This window comes from Capra hircus, chromosome 17 (assembly GCF_001704415.2).
Source record: "Capra hircus breed San Clemente chromosome 17, ASM170441v1, whole genome shotgun sequence".
NCBI lineage: Eukaryota > Metazoa > Chordata > Mammalia > Artiodactyla > Bovidae > Capra > Capra hircus.
In genome coordinates, this window is record NC_030824.1 from 6957557 (window position 1) to 6976267 (window position 18711).

At 52.9% G+C, this 18711-nt stretch overlaps 1 protein-coding gene across 1 annotated transcript in view; it reads right to left on the reverse strand.

Annotated features, from left to right (window-relative positions):
* SSH1 (slingshot protein phosphatase 1) overlaps nucleotides 1–18157 on the reverse strand; it is a 56733-nt gene extending 38576 nt beyond the window's left edge. The window contains exons 1-2 of the mRNA XM_018061088.1: nucleotides 17994–18157; nucleotides 12304–12344 (exon numbers count right to left, since the gene is read on the reverse strand). Of these exons, the coding sequence (XP_017916577.1) occupies nucleotides 12304–12344; nucleotides 17994–18062 (110 nt within the window). The 5' untranslated portion in view covers nucleotides 18063–18157. The remainder of the gene's footprint in view (nucleotides 1–12303; nucleotides 12345–17993) is intronic.

The window sequence follows — 18711 nt, forward strand, 5'->3', positions numbered from 1 at the left end:
AGTCAGCAACAGTGATTCACAATGAAAAGCTTCGCTGCATCGCCTCCCACACGCCGCTCGCTCGCTGCTCCACCCCGCCCGTCGTTGGTCCTGTCAGCGCCTCTACGCTGCGCCTCTACGCACGCCTCCTCACGTCCTGCCCACCCGCCGGCGCTCACGCCTCCTCCAGGAAGCCCTCCCTTGCGGCCCTGGCTGCAAGCCACGCCCTTCAACGTCTTTACAGCACCTTCTCTCACTGAGCACTGAGAGGGTGAGTCATTCGTTCAAGGTCATATACTTAGCAAGGGACAGAACCCTAAGGACCCAAACTGTGTTCCTGGCCCTGTTTACCTACTAACTGGTGATGATATTATCTTCACGGCAGCATATTTAACTTCACGATGGGACTCTAGGGCCAGGACATACATAATTTTTTAAGTCTCCCTCTCTGCCTGACATATAGCAGAGGCTATACTCAGAAGTAAATACTCACAAACTGAGCTATGTATCTCCTCCAGCCTCAAAGCCATTTTGTGACTAAGTCACCTTGGTCATCTCTGAGTGGCTACAATACTGGGTGCTCAACACGGACAGGATGGACAGAAGACGTAAGAACCACAGATACAGAGAACAAACCTGCGGTTACCAGTGGGGAGGGGCAACACAGGGGCAGCGGACTAAGAGGTACAAACTATCATGTGTACAGCAAGCAACAAGGATGTACGGTACAACATGGGAAATAGCCCGAAGCTGGTAACGACTATAAAGGGAGCACAATCTTTACAAAGTGCACATCATCATACTGTACACCTGTGACTTACACATGATGTCACGCATCAACCAAACTTCAATTTAAAAAATCAATTCAAGGGCTTCCCTGGGGGCTCAGTGGTTAAGAATCTCCCTGTCAACGCAGGGCACACAGGTTTGATCCCTGGCCCGGGAAGATCCCACATGCCGCGGGACAATTAAGCCTGTGCACCTCAACTGCTGAGCTCACACACCCCAGAGCTTGTGCTCCCCAACAAGAGAAGCCACTGCAACGAGAAGCCGGTGCACCGCCGCTCAAGAGGAGCTCCCACTCGCCGGAACTGGAGAAGGCGGTGAAGTGCGGCGATGGAGACCCACCGCAGCCTAAAATAATAAATTAATGCAAATCTTTTTAAAAAATAAATTAACGAGATGTCCGATTATTCAACGAGAACATGTGACCTGGGAAAATATTTCTCAAACCTCAATCCATTATCAGACACCTCTGATTAAGCATTACAACCTTTGGGGAAAGAAAAGAAGATTCGCTGCTGCATAAATGCTGTTACAGCCACACGGAGGTCGGGTCCTCCTGGCAACAACTAAGTTGTCCACATCACCAGTCTGGAGCGTCAAAGCTGTGACTCCTCCATCTCTCAGCGCCCAGAAGGTCTGTGCACTCAGCGAAGGTAAAGTCAATAAGAAACATCTCTGCTATGTGTCCTGCTAGGCACATCATGGATACCCTTAGCATCCATCTGTGAGTATCTCAGACACAGGGAAACTGAGGCTCAGAGAGGTTACATGGCTTATCCAAGTTCTAGTGGCCCAGAAGGGGAAAAGCCAGGAAATGACACCAAAAGTCTCACCAGAAAGCGTCAAACCTCTGCTGAATGGACACCTTGGGAAAACAGCATCAAGAGAGCAAGTCTGCCTCTTTTTCCCAACAAGTCAGACTGAAAACCCTCTGGAAGGCAGAGCACGGAGGGCCTCCAGGTTGGGGAGGGGGTGTGGTAAGGAGTGGAGAGGTGGCCGCAAAGTCGAGAGGCTGGTGGCAGACAAGGGGGTTGATCAGACAAATAAACACTTTAGGGACAATGGGAGGCAGCTTTCTCTCACTATGAGAAAAGGGATTACAAATATGGAGCGAGAAAAAACTAGAATGAACCCGGAGATGTTGGATCAGAATTGAAGGTATCAGTTTGAACTCATGGTTTTCAACATAAATAGAATAATACAGATGCAAATGTGTAACGTGTGTGTGTGTTTGTGTGTGCACATACAGCCACACAGTCCCAAACTCTGCCCGCTGAAAAGACCTGCAGAGAACACCTCCAACAGTAATAATAAGCATACCTACCTCAGTTTCTTTGCTTTTGTTTTCCAGATTAATTTGCTATAATTTTATTTCTTCAAAAGAAAAGCCCTTGTTAATATCATTTGGGTTTAGAGAGCAGGACGAGCTTCAAGGAGGCTTTATAGAGTACGTGAAAAAAAGGGCAATATCTTCTGTTTTTTTTTTTCAAATTAGTGGACATTTAGTTCTCAGCTGGGCCCATCAATCAACTAACACCCAAATAAATACAACTTGGCAACCTGCATCTACCACTTCCCGTGTTCTGCATTCCACTGTCAGATTTCTAGGTCTAGCGCCAGCTCCTAATCTCATCCATTAATTATCCTTTTCAATGATTATTCACAGGGGTTAAAATGATTCATAAATTCTTTATTTAAAAAAATTTTTGAAAAAAAAATTTAAAAAAAAAAATTTTGTTGATGTATAATTGATCTGCACCACTGTTAGTTCCAGGCATGTGTGTGTATGCTCTTTGCGACCCCATGGACTGCCGTGGACTGTAGCCCACTGTAGTCCATGAGATTTCCCAGGATTTTCCCTGCGTTTCTTGCCATCTCCCGTGTTGGCAGGCAAGGACTCTTTACCATTGCTCCATCTGGGAAGCCCCAGTTCCAGGCATACAACATAGTGATTTGCTATTTCCACACATCACAAAAACCACCTGCCTACTTTGAAATCTCTTTTCTACCAAAAGCATCTGGGGCTGCGTGGAGGAATGATGGATTCCAGGGACAGGGCAAAAACTACAGGGCGCGGTCTGCCATCTGGTGTCGGAAAACAAGGCTGTGCTCAAACGATGCACACGCTCAGGGGCACGGGAGCCAACCTGACGAGACGCCACAGGCCGAATCGGGGCAATGTGAACCCTGGAGTCCAGAATACAATGAACAGACTGTGAACCACTCTGTGAAACAAACAGGTGTCCACACAGACAGAAATAAATGGAAAGGTTGTGGGGCACTGGGCCCTGAGCCAATTCCAAAGTGTTCCCACAAGAAACACCTCGCGACACAAGGGACGAGAACACTCGTGCAGGGAGGAAGCCCGGCAAAGCCACCGGATGGCCACGGTGAACATCACTCGGCGCTGCACAGCCCAAACCTTATCTTGAGCGAACATCAGACAAACCTAAACCAAGGGTCATTCCTTTCTACAAACTAACAGGCCCGTCCTTCTAAATGGTCGTGAAAAAGACTGAGCAATGTCCCAGACTGAAGGAGGTGCAGCAGACAGGACCATGCCACACAGCGGGCGATACTAGCCGGGACCCTTTACAACAAAGGACACCACTGGGACAGATGGAGGACCCCGAACGGGGTCTGAGGATTAGATGGAGTCATGGATCAGGTCAAGCTGGGTTAATGGCCTGCTCTGGAGGAGAACGTCCTTGCTTGTATTCAATTGGCATCTGGCTGGCAACTTACTCTCAAAACGTTTCAGAAAAATGTTCTCTGTATTCCATTTGCAACTTTTATGTATGTTTTCAATTGCTTCTAAATTTTTAATATTACTTCTAAAAAAATTCCACTTAACTGGATTTTGGCAAAACACTCCCTCTCATTTTTCCTCTTAGGCTTCCCTGGTCGCTGGCTCAGTGGTAAAGAACCCACCTGCCAATGCGGGAGACGCAGCAGATGCAGGTTCGATCCCTGGGTCGGGAAGACCCCCTGGAGAAGGAAATGAGAACCCTCTCCAGTCTTCTTGCCTGGAGAATCCCATGGACGGAGGAGCCTGGTGGGCTGCAGTCCATGAGTTTGCACAAGAGTCAGTCGCGACTGAGGGACTAAACAGCAATTTTCCTTATTGGCTAGTGATGAACACTTAACACCCTCTCACTGGTCATCATCACTGGCAGACGTCCTGGCTTCCCGGTTCCCTCTCAGGGATGCTCTGCCCCTCAGCGCCCAAGATCTGTCCCTGCCTCAGGACCACTTCCCCTCCGCACTTCCAGAACAGCAGCAGCCCTGCTTTGCGCATAAGGCTATGGAGGATGATGGGAAACTCCCCTCTCCCAGTTCCTCCCGGTCTCAGGGTGTCCAGATTTTGAAGGCCTCAAGTACACACGCAGGTCCCTGGCTCACATGAGTCCTAATTTTAGCATTTTCCTGCTCTGAGACCACCAGAGAGCAGGAAAAGTTGGGGGGGGGGCCACAACCTGCCCCAGAGAGCCTCCTGTTGTGACCGGCACACGAGCTGGGATGGGCGGGTGGAGTTGGGATGCTGCAGGCCTGCAGGATGCGGGTTAGCATCCTGTTTTTGGCAGCTGGGTGGCTGGGCGACTCTGGCACCACGTACTGCCGCCAACTTCACCTCTCCAGACCACAAACACACAGGTTAATTGGTGGGATGGGCCTCAGGGCCCAGCCTAAGACAAGCTGACTCACGCCCATCACACTGGGTCTCCTCACAAATACCCACCCTCAGGAACAGTTCTTTAGGGGGACCAACCTGGTGGTCTTTTAAGGACACCATGAACCAAGCAACTGATGGTTGTTTCTCTCTTTGCTTTGACTCCTCAGAAACTCAAACTCTGGTAACTACACCAACCCACACTATGCCTTGAATTCCACATACAACTGTCCCCTCACTTGGCTTATTTTCCCCCAGGTTCTCCAGGTCCCACTTTTCAATTTTAAATCAGACGATTCGCTTCTAATGTTACACGCTGTTTCAAATCCCTTCTGGGGGCCACAGTGGACATGGCACATACAAGGTACCTCTGGAACATTAACAACATCTTTTTATATTTAACATGGAATTCCCAGCACTCGGCACAGAACCCAAAACATACACAGGCACCAAATATACTTGGGCTGACTTGATAAGGCAAACCACTCTTAGATAAAAAGCGCCTCCGTTACCAGGTCGTTTCACGATATACTCCTCCCCCAACCTGGCGTGCGGGGCCCACACGGGGCGCCCGGGCTTGGCGAGTGGGCTCCTGAGGAAGCTCGCTCGCCGTGGGGCTCAGCGGTCTCCACTGCAGACCTGAACAGACACACTCCCAACTTCCACCGGCTTCACACACGGCACAGAACCGTGGGCTTGGAAGTTTGGGGAGAAGGGATGAGCGCTCTCCGGAGGTGGCAGCAGGCCCGGCTCCCTCCAAACCACATCAACAGTCCCCTCCCCGGCAGGTCCCAAAGCTGGGCAAGCAAGCATGTGGGGGTCACTTATGCCAGTGCATGGAGGCCCTCAGGGCATTTCCTAAGGCGGGGCCTCTGGGCCTTCTTTGAAACAAAATCTTAAAAAAAAAAACCAGCTTCAAAAGTTGCCACAAAATTGCCGCTCAAGGAAAAAAAAAACTTCTTTTAATTGTAAAAATAAACAAAGGCACACAAGAAGTGATGCTCTGCGGACAGAAACCTGGTGCCAGGCTCCATGTGACTTGGAGGAAGGCAGGTTGGGCAGCGGCTGCTGCTTTCCCTTGGGCTCGACTAGGTTGACCTTTTGGGGTTTTGATCTAGAACTCCTCTGGGGCGGGGGGTGGGGGTAAGAAGGTCAGGAAGGCGGCAGAAGGGACTGTCGCTTCCCAGCATCAGTGAAAATAACGGTGTCCCATTGTCAGACAAGGACCAGACATAACACAATATACAAGACACCCTCTCAGCCTCACAGAAGCTCCCTGAAGCCCAGGAGGACTCTTCCTGTTTCAGGGAGGGCAGGAGGGCTGGCCTGAGGTCACAGTCACACATGGGGTTGGGTGGGGGTGCACAGACCTGGCCCAGAGGCCCCGCCCCAGCCAAGCACAGCCAGGAGCATGACTGTGTAATTTACACGGCAGTCATGTATCCCTGGTTCTCGCCCAACACTGCAGGGCGGGCTCCTGGCAGGGCGCTCTCATCAACACACACCATCTCCACTGCGGGAGCGCGAACCCTCTCCAAGGCTTTCCATGCTCCAATGTGGGAGCCTCGAAGGCCAGACTCTTGGTCTTATCCTCCACTCCCCACCCCCCGCCCCATCACTTGGCATGCCCCTGGGAGTGGCACCTCCCAACCCGGATTAATCCTATTTTGATTAATCCTGTTTTCTTCCTGTAGCCTTCCTCAAAGCAGAAAGACTCTGGTGGGCCCCCTCTTAGTCTTAAGAATGTTCCCAATAAGCTGCCCAAATCTAGAGTGTCTCACGGCAGCACAACATATGCCAAGATGATCTCTGAAGGCGGGAGTCCCTTCTGCCCAGGCAGTCACCACCAAGGGCGTGGCCCTGCTCCCAGGGCAAAGAGCGTTAAGGGGGAAGTGGGTCCAAGCAGAGGGTCCACTTCCTCTCAGAGGCCACACCAGTTCTCGCCATCTCAGGGTGACTCAGCGAGATGCCCCCCCTTACCTCCCCAAATACAGCTGACCTTGTTCTCAGCCTGAGAATAAAGGAGAAACTCTGGATGCGCTGTTACAAAGCTACGGAGGATGGTTAGAAGCTGCACCACGGTGACACAGAACTAAACTGGTGGGCCTGAAGATGCTTATTCCTGGTTTTGGGAGCTGTTATCTAATCTCACCTCACTTGACAGAGGAGGCGGTGGGGGCCAGAGACATTTAGTGACTGGCCTAAAGGCTACAAGGCAGGTAACCCATTTTAGCAGGTAAACACCCTGTTTACCACAGGGTGATCATGGGTACCACTATGAAGAAAGGGCTCACACGCACCTTCTCCAGTGCACACGTCTCCCTGGCGTGCTAAGTGCACGGGAAAATGAGACAAGGGCCTCGAGGCACACTTTAGAAGTCTGAGCACTGCTATTTCAAACGTTTAATGAAACCTACTAGACTCTGAGCAAAACTCATTTTAAGTTAACCTTAGTAATGTTAATTACATTCCAACAGAATCAAATTAACTCTTCACTTGTTCCAAGTGTGTGCATCCCCAGCGTTTCAAGGTGGGGTGGGGGGTGGGAGGTGGCTGCTAGTAAAGCTGTGAGGGAGGGGACAGGAAGGGACGCGGGTTTCTGATCACAGCCACCAGAATCTAAACCCTGTCTCCGGCCCCAGGGAGCTGTGGTTTCCTACAATGAGGCCGGCATCTCATGGGGGTGACAGAAATGAGACGAGCTGCCCAAGTTCCCAGCACCTACAGGCCCCTCGTGAATGGGAGCCCTGACGTGCACACACACCCCCACCCCTGGTGCCCACCCAGGCGACCCACTGCTTGGGAAGGGACATCAAATACCAGTCTCACTCGAGCTCACAGTCAGGGAGGTCACGGGACAGGGCACACCACTCACGGCGGGGGCCTACAGTCACGGAGGTCATGGGACAGGGCACACTGCTCACGGCGGGGCCCCACAGTCAGGGAGGTCACAGGACAGGGCACACCGCTCACAGTGGGGCCCTGGGGTTCAGGCTGGAAGGGAGGAAGACCGAGGTCTTCAGGGGTGAAGGGGCGTGCGGGCACGGAGCTGCGAGAACAGGACGGTCTCTGGCAGGTGGTCGAACCCTGCCGGCTCCCCGGGGCTCCTGGCCCCTTCCCACTAGCCAGCATCGCCTCTACGTGACACACCCTACCATGTCTGCAACACTGAACAGAAAGCCACTTGTTTATGCGTCTTTCTCTCTGCTAGACTGGAGCATCTCGAGAACTCCCGTGGCTCAAGACTTCTGGGCAGATTCTACCCAGGAACCCGGGCAAGCACCCTGTGCTGAGTGTGTGCTGGGACCAGGGACCAGGATGGGAGAGCTGCTCCCTTAATTAGTTTATAACTGACGGCAAAGGCGATCATCTCTCTCCTGATGGCATTCCCGGATGGCAGCAGACTCTCCTGCCTTGAAGAAGCTGCCAGCCATGTCTATAGCCACAAGAGAATGCATTCTACCAAGAATCAGTGTGAACCTGGAAGAGGACCCAAGGCACAGATGCAACCCCAGCCCTGGTCAACACCTTGCTTGCAGCCACGTGAGACCCCGAGCAGAAGATCCAACTCGATCATGTCAAGGGTTCCTGGCTCATGCGAGCTGAGGATTAAACCTGTGTACCGTTTTGACTGCTGAGTTTGACTGGGGTGGCTTGTTACACAGCAGTAGATCACTGATACGGCAGCCTGCTACACAGAGCCTGGACGTGGCAGAAGCACAACACGTCTGGGCAGGACTTAACCAGACAGACTTGACTCTCAACAGGGACAGTCAAAGTCCAGGCTGAGAAACCATCGAGGAAGTCAGAGGAAGCTCCAAGGGTAGACAGGCATTGAAGAAGAGGTTCTGAAAGAAGATGGGAGGCAGGGTCTGCAGAGCGATGGGACACACCCCATCCTGACTCACCCATGAGAAGGGAGAGAAGGTTACACAGAAGGTTACACAGAGATCGGGGTCCTCTGGGGATTTCCAAAATGGGGAGAGGAGCGAGGGAAAGGCGGGTGCACGGGAGTTCAGTTTCCCACTAAAACTGGGTAAAAGAGAGAAGACAAAATCCTGCTGCTCTGGCCCAAGTATTTGCTTGGGCAAGCAAGAAAAGAAATTAAAAGAACTCTAATGATCAGTTCACGTGCTTGACTTGGAAACGCTGGATTAAAAAAAAAAAAAAAAGCAGCAAAACATTCACTCCAGACCCACCGTCTGGAAACAACACAACCCTATTCCCTCCCCGGGGCCCTGCCTGGCACACAACCACTTGAGTCTCCTGCCAGACCGAGGCAGCTCCCAGGATGGCGAGGGAGCCAGGGGCTGCTGTGGCAGAGCCATCTGCTCACCGGTTCCCACAGTCTGAACAGCGCAGCTTCCCAGAGGGGATTGCCGGAGGCCGGCAGCAGGCTGCACAGAGAGCAGGCAGGGCAGAGGGGGAGCAAGGGCTCGGTGCAGGCTCTGGGTCCCTCAGCTTCCCTCTGCATGGGCAGACAGCGGCTCCCCAGACGGGCCCCAGGTCTTCGGAGAAACCGACTGGGTGATAGTCAAGATTCTGCAAGAGGTGCGCTCCTGTTCCCATTGTATGGGGACGTCACCAGCTGAGCGATGCAGGCTGGTCCCCAGTCCGAGTAACCGGGCATCCGCGCAGTGAGCCCGGCGCCTGCGGGGAGTCTGACTCTCTACTGCTGGGCTGTGAAACTAACACGGATGGAACACCATCCTCTGAAGACCGATCACAGCCACTGTCCTCCACACTCATCATGGACCTGGCTCTGGGCAGGGAGCTCCGTACAAACTACTGGTCAACCCTGAAAGGCCAGCACTTTCTCTGTTTTACCGATGCAAGGACAGAGACCTACAGAGACAATTCCTAGAGGCGTGTGGGCTTCTCTACTAGTGCAGGAGCCAGGCTCCGAACCCCATCATCTTTCCTCGAAATGTCTTTCTTGTACATGAATGCAATTTACTGCAGAATCAAAACCAAGTTAATATGTTGAAAATTCCTGAAGTGCTACGTGCAGGCGGAGCACTAAGGCCCTGTCACTAAGGGAAGCCCCAACAGTTAGGGATGAGACAAAAACACAGGTACTTGCCCAGGGAAGGCAGGTGCGGTACCTGGCCCAGAAAGAAACCAGGAGTCACCTGCTGAGAAGAGGGAAGCCACAGAGGTTTGCGGGGAAGCACGTGGAGCTGGCCGTGAGGACTGCGGCCAACTGGAAAAGAAACTGGCTTAGAGAAGGAGCCTGCTCAGGGAGCAGCGGCAGAACTGAAAAACGGCATGTCTGTGCAAGGAAAGGCCAGCGGTGAGGCTGAAGGCAGAAAAGGCTGTGTGGACCAGGAGGATGAAGCTGGGGGCACATCCAGACTGCCAGCCCTCTGACAGCTGGATGATAAACTGAGGTCCAAGGATGGGTTGATGGGCGGCCCCTCAGTGAATGGGGGAGGTGCAGGGGCCTGACCATGGTGCTCCCAGCGGGGGAAGGGGTGGGGAAGAGGGCAGGGTGAGAAAGATCTGACCCACGAATTCAGCAGTTCACTGGCTACACGTTGGGTCCAAGATCACTTCTTGGAGGATCCGCAAGATGAAGCTGTCCATTAAGGGTAGACAAAGGGGCGAGGGAACAGGACGACCCTGCGGGCCCCAGATTCTCTCCCACCCCAGCACCCTTTAGACACCAAATCAGGTCAGATTAACTTCAGGATGAATGTGAAGCAAAGAGATGTCTCCTCGCTCCAACTCTCCTCCCCCCAGAGAGTAAAGAATGACCAGCCATTCCACACATTTTTTCCTCGAGGAGAAGCTCAGAGAGCAGAGGTCTGGAAACGCAAATCCCCACACAGACGCCAACGAGCTGCGGTCACGCCGCTTACACGGGGACCTCAGCACTTCTCTCGTTGGGCTCAGAGGGCTAGACAGCAGGACTTTGTCCTCTGCCTGAAACGGGGCCTGAATGTCAAGGTGAGTGAAGAGCAGAAGAAAGGGGAGGCTTGTGAGGACGGGATCAGAGCCCAGGTCAGGCATCAGACCCAGAGCCAGCCTCGGTCTCCCAGGACTCACGATGGCCTTGGGGACTCGCTGAGAGCAGCGAAGAGGGACTCACCGGGGTCACCAGGGTGATCTGACCTCCCGGGAGGCACCGTCACAAGTCAGCAGGGGTCCTGGGTTCCAGCCCTGATGCTGCCTCTAACCACCTGGGCGACCTCAGCAAGTCCGCATCCCTGACCTGCAACACTGGTGTCCAACTCAATCACGAAACTGTTCCCTGGAAAGGTGGAGTCCTATGACAAATTCAAGTGTTACGGACAATGGAGGCCCCCCTTGGAATGCAACCTGCGACTTGAGGGGTAGAGGGTGGGAATACCCCCTCCTCCCGGGGTTGCTGTGAGGACGAGACGTGGCCCCACAGAGAGCTGCCTTTACTTCCCTCTGAATGGCCCTCTTCAGCTCCGAACAGTGCAAAGAACGGGGCCTTTTATTGGCCAGCAGCACATACACGTTTTCCTATCATTGCTAGCTATAAGTTCTTTATTAATGGAAACAATTCAAAGTGCTATGTTGTCAGCGCAAGAAGGGCAAGTAAAAAACGAAATAGTTCTTTGCCACAAAGACCACCGAAGTGCCACCTCCTGGGGAAGAGCCCTGGAAGAAAGGGACCAGCTTGAGGGGGAGAAGAGAGTCCAAGTCCAGGGAAGGGCTGGAGATGAGCTGGGGGCGCAGGGCGCTCCGCAGGCCCTCTGCCCCGATCTCCCTCCCCCAACAGTCTCCGGAGTAGACCTCCACTCCCCTCCCAGCCTCCACCGGCTGATTCACAACACGGCCCGTGACTGCCCCCACTTGGGAATCCGGCTGATTCCAGCCTTCGAGACTCAGCAATGAGAACTCCCAGTTTGAAGGAGATGTGTCTCAGCGCCTGGTCATCCCTCCAGCGTAATGTGAAAACGAGGACCCGGCCACTGTACTAAGACAATTATTTTCCTGCACACGTGAATTTCAGAAACCAGGGTGCGTCCTTCCCTCAAACACACAGGAAACTTCACAGACAGGCAGGGCGGAGCTCCACCACTCCCGTGTGAGCGTTTACCCAGGAGGAAAGCCTGCTCTCGGCAATGAATGGCAGACCCTTGTTTCTCAACACTTATGTCCTCTTCCAGTTAATTCTCCTCCCCTTCCCAAGATGAAACAGACAATAATAATAAAAGAACAGTATTCTTGAAATTCGGTGCAGTTTCTATTTTTTTTTCTCTTAATCTGTTTACTTTTTTAAACTCTTAAGAGCCAGTGTTTAAGACCAGATCAGTGGAACAGAAGAATGCATTATATAATAAAGTACTAAAGCTTCTGCAAGCCAACACAACACCCAATTTTTCGCAAAGAAAAACAACTATACTTCTGGTGTCTACTTGGGAATATAGCAACTGAGGACTACAAGTTTGAGAAACCTCTCAACAGGCACATGCTCACGGGCGCACACACACACATCCTGAATTAATAAACTGAGAGGCTGAATGTCTGTTTCGAATCAGCAATGTACTTACCTCAAAAGGAATACCCTCCCAAAAGCAGGATGGAAAAGTGAAAACACATTAGAATGATTACTTTCTTTAAAGCAGAGGTAAAACCTGGAAGGAAGTTTGTAAAGATACTCATTATGGCAAAACCAGGGTGGTGGAATACTGGCAATTATTTTTCTTCTTCTCTGAATGTTCCATAATTATCAAAGCTGTTTACAGTTAAATATCTGTTCATCTGTAAAGCCCTCCTCCTACTGAAAAGCTGGTGTAGTCTTTCTCCAGGGTTCTCCCTTTTGGAAAGGCACAAGAGTATTTCTTACCTGCTTGGAAGAAAGACTCCAGGGTGAAAATGTGAAGCCTGCTTACCTGTGGTTTAACTTGCGATCTTCATCACTGCCGGCCTCCAACTGCAGAGAAAGGAAGAGAAGGTCACAGCCCAGACGCCGCTATCGGTGAGCCTCGGACACAAGGCTCACATTTTTTGCTCTGGCGTCTGCAAAAGGCACAGATGTGTGGGAAACCTGGCTCCTTCCAAACGTCGCTCCCTTCCCAGGCCAGTCCTGCTCTGCTCTTCCCCTGAAGAATTCCTGTGGAGTAATGTTCAGGTTTCCTGGAGCTCTCCCGCCGGCCTTCCAAGGCACCGCAGATGGGTGCCTGCTAACGCAGTGCCCCTAGCTAGCCCAGGTCCTCCACACACTCGTTTCGCCCTGAGCGTTCCCTTTTCCAGTGCTGCTTCGGAGCTCACCCAGTTTTTCTTTCTTTTAAATTTTGTTTGTTTATTTGGACACGCAGGCATGTGGGATTTTAGCTCCCCAACCAGGAATCGCACCCTGTCCTCTGCACTGGAAGCGCAGAGTCTTTAACCACTGGATCACCAGGGAAGGGGGTGATGTTTCAAGAGGCTCTGTTTCCTTCCTCAATCTAAGCAATAGCTGAGTGATCAACACCATTTTTTTTTTTGATGACTCTTACGATTTACTCCCTTACTAGCTTTCAAATATAACATACAGCAGGGTTAATTTTATTTATCATGTGGTATACTGTGTCTGTATTACTTATTTTTGGAAGTTTATTATTACTTATAACTGGAAGTTTATGTCTTTTGATTGCCTTTATCCACTTCCCCCTCACCTCAATCCCCACCCTCTGGTAATCACAAATGATCAACACCATTTTAAGTCACAACACACAAGTTTAAGAAACCACCACCACCACCACCATTCCAGGCAAGTCTTTCTTAACAGAAGATAGCCAGGATCAGGCTGTCAGTGGGTCTCAAAGCTTTTGGTAGGTTCTCAAAAAGGCTTTCATGTTTAATATAAAACTTCCTAGGCTCTTAGTGTATTTCCAGACATGAAAGAAAGGGATATTTAATATCTTCTAAAGGTTACAAGACCAGGAGGGTTAAAGGCTCCAAAAGTAACCATGATTTAAGCCCCAACTGTAATGTTTCTTTTCTTTTTCTTTCAAGGAGAAAACTCAAACCCCAACAACTTTCCACCACTGGGAGTTGGCATGTTTAGTATGTTACACAGAAGGGCCCATTGAATGGGAAAGAGAGAAACCTGGAAAGCAGCGATGGCTGGGAGAGATGCAAGGTTGACCGAGGACAGAAACCAGACAGAAGCTGGCAGTGGTGGGAAAAGGGTACAGAGGTCATGTGTGGAGGGCTCCGGGCAGCCAGGGACACACACCGCAGGTGGCAATTTCACCAACGAATGAGCCTGGCACAGGGTCCTGGAATCCCCACGCCATAATAAGATCATGTACGTACTGCACTGGGCAGAGGCAGAGAGCATCAGTTCATTCTCATGCTCCCCTCCCCATGCTGAAGGAGAAGTGGAAACACCGGGGACGGTGCTGCTGACCACAGGGTCACCGAAGTGAAACATAACACGAAACAAATCACACGACCACAGGAACAAACTCAGAAGAGACTGTTGGGTCTAACCCAGTGGTTCTCAACTGGGGACCACTGCTCTTGGCGGGGGATGCCAGGCAAGGCCGAAGCCTTTTTTGGGAGGATGCTAGTGGCATCTAGTGGGTAGCGGTCAGGGTGCTGCTATATCCGCCGCAACATACAAGACGGGCCCCCTGCAACACGGGTTTTCTGGCCCCAACGTCGGCAATGCTGAGGCTGAAAAACCCTGATCTGATACTCCCCTCCCCAAAGCGACTGGAGATCCACCAATGAAAATCAGTCACCTTGAATGGTGGTCAAAAATCACAGTTCGTGAAAGCTACTGCTTTATCTCTTCTTGGGCTCTCTGCCTGTTCTCACAAAAGAATGAGACAAGGTTCACAGTAAAACGATGTAAGTGAGATAAAGATGGAGCGGAAAGGAACAAAACCAACATGAGGGAAGCGCTGCTCTGCGGGTTGGGCTATGACTTCCCTTAGTTCCCATGCCGGGCAGGACCACGGGTTGGGGAAGCAAAGAAGTGACCTGAGCATGTCTGACTCAACGAAGGATGCGCGTTTTGAGTAAGGAAGTGGATGAGGTGGGATGTGAAATCACTTAATTCTTGCTCCCTCTCTGACGGTCTTGGGACGGAAGGCAATGAGAGATCAATTATTCCAGAGAAGGAAGCTACCTATGCCAAGGAACACATGAGAGAGGGAAGCAGGAACTTTCGGATGAGCTGAGGCCCAGAGAGGGGAAGTAACTGGAGGAAGGTCAGACCAGAGGCTCAGAGATGGCACACACGCTGCCCTCGCCCCCTCACCCAACCTGGAAGATGCCTCACCTTCCGGGGAACACCCCAGCCTCTGCCAGCTCCTGGAGCCATGAATGCTACTGATTTACTCAAGGTAAGGAAGAGCTGTCTGAGTTTTATTATTTCGGAGGTCACTGGCACTTGGTGAAAATAATGCTTTCTCTATAATAATTTAAAATATGCTCAGTGGAAGCAATCCCAAGGTCCAACAAAAGGTACCACCATACAGTGGAATATCGAAAAGAAGAAAGTGCTAGCTGCTCAACTGTGTCTGACTCTTTGCGACCCATGGACTGTAGCCTGCTGGACTCCTCTGCCTACGGGATTTCCCAGGCAAGAACACTGGAGTGGGTAGCCACTTCCTTTTCTAGGGGATCTTCCCAACCCAAGGATTGCAGGCTGAGCCACCAGGGAAGCCCAGAAAGTGAAAGTGAAAATATACTCAGTGAGAACAACCCCCAGGTCCAACACAATGCACATCCACACAATAGAATATTACTCAGCCATAAAAAGGAACCAGGTCCTGCCTCACGCTGCAAAGTGGATGAGTCCCGAAAACATGAGGCTGAGGGAAACCGACCCGACACAAGCGGCCACACAGTGTTAGACTCCACTTACGTGAAATGCCCAGAACAGGCCCAATTTGTAGAAACAGAAAGAACATTAGTGGTTGCCTACAGTTTGGTGAGGGCAGGGCAGGGCAGGGGTTGGTGGGAGGGAGGCTGTGGGTGATCGCTAAGGGCTGTGAGGTTTCTTTTGGGGGTGATGAAAACGTTCTGGAATCTGTGGTGATGGCTGGTCAACCTTGGGCATGTACTAAAACCCACTGAATTGTACGGTTTACAATGGCAGATTTATGGTATGTGAATTCCATCTTGGTTAAAAATAATAATAATAAAAAATTTTACATGTGGTAACTTCCCTGGTGGTCCAGTGGGTAAGAATCTGCCTTCCAATGCAGGGGAGGAGGGTTCGATCCTTGGTTAAGGAACTGAAATCCCACATGCCTTGGGGCAGCAAAGACCCAACACAGTCAAAAAAAAATTTTTTTTTAACGTGTTTAGAGCAGAAGTAGACTGGATGCAAAGTAACACAAGGAAGGTGGGGTTTAGAATCAGAGGCCTAGGCTTGACAGGCTTCCCTGATAGCTCAGTTGGTAAAGAATCTGCCTGCAATGCGGGAGACCCGGGTTCGGTTCCTAGGTCGTGATGATCCACTGGAGAAGGGATAGCCCACTCCAGTATTCTTAGGCTTCCCTGGTGGCTCAGCTGGTAAAGAATCCGAAATGTGAGAGACCTGGGTTTGATCCCTGGGTTGGAAAGATCTGCTGGAGAAGGGATAGGCAACCCACCACTCCCTGGTGGCTCAAAGGTTAAATGCCTGGAATGCGGGAGACCGGGGTTCAATCCTTCAGTCGGGAAGATCCTGTGGAGAAGGAAATGGCAACCTAGGCCAGTACTCTTGCCTGGAGAATCCCATGGAGGGAGGAGCCTGGTAGGCTACAGTCCATGGGGTCACAAAGAGTCGGACACAACTGAGTGACTTCACTTTCACTTTTCACCCACCACTCCCGTATTCTGGCCTGGAGAATTTCATGGACAGTATAGCCCATGGGGTTGCAAAGAGTGCGACGGGACTGAGCGACTTTCACTTTTACTCCACGTTCAGGTTTGATAGGCTGTCCGAATAACCTCTTCCTGGAGCTGATTTATTCACCCGTTGTTTTTGAGAAGGGACCATGAAATTAAGTGCAGAGGAGTACTTTGTAAACTGCAAGACAGCGGTAGTAGAAATGATGTAAGGGAACAGATGTCTCTGCGGGGAAGTGAGAAGCTGCCGCACTCACTTCCCAGCTGCAGGCCACTGGCTGCCTTGCAGAGCAGGGATTGTCAGAACCTTCTGTCTGCAGGCAAGATAACTCATGAATGGCCTCTCCTTGAGAGGGCCAGGGCTGTGAGGTTCAACCCTGCAGCCAGGTTGAGAAATGTTCCTGCCAGTCCCAACGAAACAGGCTGAAGAGCTGCCCACCAGAAGCCGGCCCGACAGGCAGGGCTGTTAAACCCCAAACAGGTCCTCTTCTCTCACAGACACACACAAACGTTATCAGTGTTATCAGTCAACTTCCCCCAGGGAGAAGGGGCCTGACTTGCCCAGATGCTGGCGGGGTCACTTCCTGGGCCTGCCTGCAGGGCCCTCCCCCAGCAGCCTCCTCTCCCTTCTCTATAAACAGTTCCCGTCTCCTCCTCCAGCTGCGGTGTCTACGGGTCAACACTCAGCCTGGCCACCGATGTTGAGTTTAGACCCAAGGCCCTAACTAGTTCTCCTGCTCAGAGGCCCGAGGCCCAGCCGAGCTCGGTCCAGCCCAGCTGTGCGCTCAGAGGATGAATTCCCCAGGGACTCCAGGGCAAGGAGCCAGGCCGGGTCACACGCAGACCCAGAGAAACCCGCACTGCTCAGAGAGGCACGTTCAGCCCCCCAAAGCACGGGGGCGATCACAGGAACCCCAGAATCGGCCTCAGCCATACAGCCAGCTGCACATAAACAGCCAGCCTCGGGCGATATCAGGGACAGGAAGAGCCCAGATTGAGCTGCACACAGAGACCTAAGACACTGTCACCCAGCACCCTGAGCTCACTGTCACACAGTGACAAGGGACTGCCACTCACACCCACAGCCAGGGGCGTGCACTACAGAAACAATTTCACACCTTCACGGGGCACCCCTGCCGCTTCTCCCCCCAGCACTACACAGGCACGGCCCCCAGGGGACAGGCCGGAACACACAGGAAGAGACACACAAGGTCCGGAATCTCAGAACCGGCATCTCACACAGTCTACCCAATCAGGAGTTTCAGTCTCAGGACAAGTACCCTGCAGAGTCACCCCTGATGGGGCGAGGGGGCAGCATCACACATTTAGTCACCCCCCAGACGGGGGTCACACTTACACACAGTCACCCCCCCCACACAGGACTCACACACACACAGTCAACCCCAGACGGGGGTCACACTTACACACAGTCACCCCCCACAGAGGACTCACACACACACAGTCAACCCCAGACGGGGGTCACACTTACAGTCACCCCCGACGGGGGTCACACACAATGTCTCATGCACAGTCACCCCCAAACAGGGGTCACACACACCGGCACTGCACAGTCTCACTGCAGCCACCCCAGGCCGGCAACCCAGGGGGTCGTCCAGCGGGGTCCCCGCAGGCCCGAGGACCCCTCAAAGCTGTCCCGGCGCAGCCCCCGGCGCCCCGCGCCCCGCACTCGCGGCCCAGGCCTCGCGCGGCGGCTGCTCGGCCGGGCCAGGGCCGCGGGCCCGGGGCTCACCTCGCTGTTGCTGGCGGAGGAGGAGGCGGCGCTGGGCGTGGGCGAGCGCTGCAGGGTCACCAGGGCCATGGCTGCGGTGCGGTACGGCGCCCGGGCGCCGCTGAGGCCTCCGGCTAAAGCCGCCGCCGCCGCCCGGGCCGGGCCCGGGGCGCTCCAGGAGCCGCGCGCGGGCGGCCGGGCCGAGCCGGGCCGGGCCCGCCCCTCCCCGTCGGCGTCCGCCGCCGCCCCCGCCCCCCGCGCCGGCGCGCGCCGGGCCTGAGCGCGGGCGGGGGGCGTGGCCCTCGCGGGGCGCGCGTGCGCGTGCGCGGCGCGGGAAGCCCGAGGGGCGGCGGGAGGCCCAAGCCAGCCAGTCACATCCCTCGCGCGCACCCGACGCGCGCTCCCGCTCCAGCCCGCCAAGCGGGGGCGCGCCCGACGGCGAGCGAGTCCTCCCCAAGAGGCCCCTCCTCTGCCCAGGCCGGGGAAACTGAGGTTCCGTGGCCGCGCAGCTTGGAATGCGCGGAGCAAGCAGGCATAGAGACAGAAAATAAAAACATGCTCGTCCTGCGCCTTGAACCTCGAGGAGGGGTCTGCATAAATTCGTTTGTTCGTTCATTCATTCGTTTATGAAATATTTATTGAGCACTTATCAAGTGCCCCGCATGGAGTATTCGACAGTAAACAACATAGAATTGACCTGCCCTAGGGGATTTGGCTCAGATGGTAAAGCATCTGCCTA